The 4,838-nt window shown below is 45.9% G+C and overlaps 1 protein-coding gene across 1 annotated transcript; it reads left to right on the top strand.

The window, feature by feature from the left end:
- The first annotated feature begins 1,193 nt into the window (after positions 1-1,193).
- Positions 1,194-4,838, top strand: LOC148080282 (zinc finger protein 703-like). The gene is made up of 2 exons (XM_087791915.1): positions 1,194-1,625; positions 2,057-4,838. Exons 1-2 carry the CDS (start codon positions 1,437-1,439, stop codon positions 3,491-3,493), a joined length of 1,626 nt encoding a protein of 541 aa, XP_087648041.1. The 5' UTR covers positions 1,194-1,436; the 3' UTR covers positions 3,494-4,838.

The raw sequence follows: 4,838 nt of genomic DNA, 5'->3' as shown, positions 1-4,838 counted from the left end.
TCAACGTCTGCTCGGTGATAAGAAGCAGGAGTGTGATACGTCGGAACAAGGTCACTTTGTGTATCGCTGTCCGGTCGACAGAAACAGAAGACAGAGGTGGACAGTGATGTAACCCTGCTTCGTGGAGTCACATGACCACAATGAATGTAAGATTTATATTTTACCCTTAAAAGTGTTTTGTTTCTATGAAAATACAACTTCAACAGACCAACAAACAGTCGCTTACTAACTTGTTTATTTCAGCAGTAAAAGTGTTGCGTCAAAGATATACTTGTACATGTTTGAACAAGTGATAAATAGGTTTCTCATTGAGCTCATCCAAGACCATGTGGTGACGTGAAAGAGCCTCTTACTCACATTCATCTTGAGAAATGTAATATTAGAAAACATGATCTACTATCTACTGCCTGAATTCATACAGATACATGAACATTGACTTACACTGGCAATAAAACCTTCTGATTCTGCCTGTAATATATGTCTAATCAATTTTAGAAAATTATTTTTAATGGATATATTTTTTCATTCCTTCACTAAAATTATGACTTCAAATAATAACGGATTTTACACAAATGATGTGTGTATTTTAATGAATTCCGTTCGACTGTGTTTTTAATTTTTAAATCCTATTGTGTTGTGTGTTTGTGTATGTGTCTCTGTGTGTGTGTTTATACGTACACAAACATTTTGTGTGGGCAAATTATGGCCTGGGGGATCATTCCAGCCCTTGGACTGAATTCTAGGGCCCTTGTGAGGTCAAGATTTTATTTTTAATCTATTTTTATTATTCATAGTTCAGCTGTAAATAGTATAGGGCTTTACATACATTACAAATACGAAGAGTTAAAAAAAAACATCAGATTGAAATAAATATAAGGTACTAGCAAATGCATCTTCGTTAATTATTTTACCCTTATATTAGGCCTTTGCTCCTTCATTGTTGCTTGACGGCCCCTCACAACTTTCACTGTATAAAATGTGGCCCCTGAGGTTATTTTATTGTCCACCACTGGTGTAAGTTATTGTTTGGATTAAGATCAAAAAGTGTGAATACGACACAGCGTCTTAGCCCCGCCCACAGACCTATCACTCAGTGCATCTGGCCCCGCCCCTTAATGAAATATGCAGGCGGTGTTTCTCTTTGACTCTTTGAAGTCCGCCCGCTGGGTCAGTGTTCCGCTCATGTTCAGGCAGGAGAGTCGTGTCTGTATCTGCTCTCAAACTCGGATTAAAAACACCGTGGACAGGGACTTCTGGCCCTACTTCTACTCGTTTCTGGAGCGAAAATATTTTTGGATAAAATAACACCGCGGACCGAACCGGACCCAGGGCGGTTCACCTTCATCCGCGGTCCAGTTTCCGGTCCGTATGGATTACAAACGTTTTTAGTTTTTGAGGAAAAAGGAGGCGGAAGGTTCGGTTCTGTGGTCTCGTAGATGACATTTCTCTCTCCGGAGTCGGACCAAGTGAGAGTCAGAACCAGCGCCGCGGTCTCTCTGTGGGACCCAGTTCGGCAGTCGAAGCGGCTCCCGGTCCGGGTGGTGAAGATGTTGACGGCGCACACTGGACACTTGCTGCACCCCGAGTACCTCCAGCCGCTGACCCCCGCCCCGGTCAGCATCGAGGTGCGTGTCAGAGACAACTACTGAAGTTCATCTCTCGATTCAGCGATGAAGTCGGACAAAGTTGACAAATGACGTTAATATTTATAAAGAAAAAGGGCATGTTTTAAAAAATAATTATGCATGACGTCATTAATAGTATGTTCGATTTAAATGATTCCCGCTTCAGACCTTTATTACTACCTTTTTATTACTGCCTCTTTAGATATATGTATTGAAATGTTAAATTCATGTTCACTTTTTTCTACACGTCAACAAGAGGAGCAACTGATTTTTTATTATTTATTATATTCTTCTTTTTTTGAAATTTCAATTCGTTTGATATTTTCTAAATTTTAAATGCCATCTCAGGGTTTTTCTGGTGCTTCTGTGCTTCAGTCACGGGACTTAAGGCACAAATGATTCTAAAGCTTTATTTTTTATTTTTCCTGCAGCTGGACGCCAAAAAGAGTCCCCTGGCCCTGCTGGCACAGACCTGCTCTCAGATCGGGAAACCGGACTCGCTGTCGTCCAAGCTGAACTCTCACGGGGAAAAGGAGTCCGGCGGGCGCTCGTCCGTGTCCAGCTCCAAGTCCGGGGAGGCCCGGCCCTCGGACGACAAGTCCAGCTTCAAACCGTACAACAAGAGCGGCGGGGAGAGTCGGCGGGACGGAGTGAGCAGCTCCAGCTCCGCTGACAAACTCGGGTTCAGGCTATCCAGTAATAATGTTTCCTCAAATGGGAATACCGGTAACGGACCGCAGTCCTATCCCAGCACTGTGTCCCCCGGCTCACCGGGACACCCGCCTCCCAAACTATCCCCTGGCGGTCGGTCTTCATCGCAGACCCCCAATGCGGAGCATTCCCCGGAGCAGAGCAGTCCCACCAGCATCAGTGGACACAGTCTGTCCAAGAAGGACACCGAGAAGACCAGGTCGGACAGTCCACACCTGGCCAACTCCAGCCAGGTCCGAGCCAGCACGAACTGCAGCACCAGCAGCGCTGATTCTCACCACGAGGGCAGTAAAGTGGAGTCCTCCCAGCCTGGCCTTGGACACGGACATGTGACCCCCATCTCTCCCTACAAGTGCAGCCAGCCGCTCTTCCCGCTGACGTCCTCCGGCCTGGGCTACCATGGCTCGGTGGTGGGCTCTTACCCCGGATACCCGTCTCAGTTTGTTCCAGGACTGGACCACACCAAGTCCAGCTTGGGCGGAATGGGAGTTCCTGGAAAGCATCCGAGCTCCAGCCACTCCCCTACATCCTTCATGCAGGGCCTGTGTCGGGACCCCTACTGCCTCACCTACCCGGGGGTTTCCCACCTCAGTGGGGGCAACTGCAACTCCTGCGTCCACGACCCTTCCTCCAACCTCAAGTCCAGCTTCCCTCTTGTCTACCCCTCCCACCCTCTCCACTCGCTGCACCCGACCTCTCTCCCCTCCAGCATGCCCTCCTCCCTGCCTCACCCCCTCTACTCGTACGGCTTCATGCTCCCGAACGACCCCCTTCCTCACGCCTGCAACTGGGTCTCCGCCGGCGGGCCTTGTGAGAAGCGGTTCAGCACTTCAGACGAGCTCCTGGCTCACCTCCGCACTCACACCGGCCTGCCCGCCGGGATGGACAGTAAGCTCCTCTCCGTCTCGTCCTCCGGGCCGTCCTGCCACCTTCACCTGCCCCTCCAGAGCAGCCCCGGCTCCATGCCCCCCTCCCTGTCGCTCAGGGGTCCTCCCAGCCTAAGTCTAGCCCGCTATCACCCTTACAGTAAAGTCCACCTGCCTCCTGGACCCTCTTCCCTCTCCCTGCACTCGCTGCCGGCCTCAGGTCCGTACTACCCCCACTACGCCCTCTACAGCCAGAGACTGGGATCTGCAGCAGCACTGGGCTTCCAATGAGACTTCAGCTGTGTTAGGGGAACAGTTTGACATTCAGCTGGAGGTTCAGGTTCACACTAGAGCTTCATCCACCAACGTCACCTGCAGTTTCCATTTTGATACTTATTCTGCTGATGGATAATAACACGAGAACGACTTTCTGTTCATGTTAAATAAGTTTAGTATTGATTTTTTAGCTCCTTTTCCTTTTCACTTTTCTTTTTTCACGTTGCTCGTAATGCTAACTATTGACAGCCCATTTCTGTTGATATTATAAAATGTGACTTGTGATCCTGAACTATTGTCGATGATGTGCCTGGGAAGTTTTGGGCTGAAGTTAGGACTGGGTTGTGTTCATTTGTTGTGCAGAGGACAACACAGTAGTTTGTGACTAACATTTAGTATCGCTAGCTTTGAAACCCAAAGAGATTCCAACAATGATTAAAAAAATTAAATGTCGACAGTAGAAAAATAACTGTAAAACGAGTCACCATTGGAACAACACGTTTAAAAAAGTGGATTTTTAATTTAGTATGGCTGAAATTCAAAGCAATACAAAAAAAGTCCACAATATTATCACTTGTGGTTTTGGTTTTAAATGCACTAAATGTTTGTTGTCAATGTCTTCGATGTTGTTGTCTCTGCCAAAATACTAAAATTGTGATAAAATGCAGTACATCTTTTTCTACTTTCGGCCAAAAAAAAGTCAATTTTTGTCCTCAGATCTATCAGATTTACAAGACTGCAAATATTTATTTCCGTTTGTTGTCAAGAAAAAGAACAATCATATAAGTTAATGAGGCAGGATGCATTCAAAGAAGTACATTTTGATCATATTTTGGTTATTTCCATGTTTTTGACAGAGTAGATCACCAACATTAAGTCTAAACTTCCATGTGGTAAAAAGACCATATTTGATTTCTTAGGACATTATTTGATTGATGCATCAAAAAAACGCCTATATATGGTTTTTCACCTTCAGAAGTTGGTCCCTTCCGCTGTATTACTCTTAAGTTGATCCAGGTGATTCTCTGCTGCTGTAGCTTCTTAGCTCGACGCGTCTACACTGTGAGCTCCGGGTCAAAATGTCAAACTGTTCAACCAACCGTTTTTGTTTAGTGTTTATATGAAAGCTTTAAGTGGCACTCAGGTGACGTCTCTCCTCCGTCTTCTCTGCGCAGGTTCTGCATGCTTTTACTTTGACCTCTACTGAGTTTGTATTTATTAAAACTGTTCTGCTTCTCCAAGTTAATCTTCCAAGAATGAATGTTCAAGCTCATGATCATGACCAAAAGGAAATCTTTTGTGAAGCCTGCGATGACGCGGTGTGAGGCCTTATTTTCTTAAATAAACCTGAGAGAACATG

The sequence above is a fragment of the Callionymus lyra genome, chromosome 5, assembly GCF_982586985.1.
Source record: "Callionymus lyra chromosome 5, fCalLyr1.hap1.1, whole genome shotgun sequence".
In the NCBI taxonomy this organism is placed as follows: Eukaryota; Metazoa; Chordata; class Actinopteri; order Syngnathiformes; family Callionymidae; genus Callionymus; species Callionymus lyra.
The sequence above is the reverse complement of the archived record's forward strand: the minus strand, read 5'-3'. Positions and strand labels throughout refer to the sequence as shown.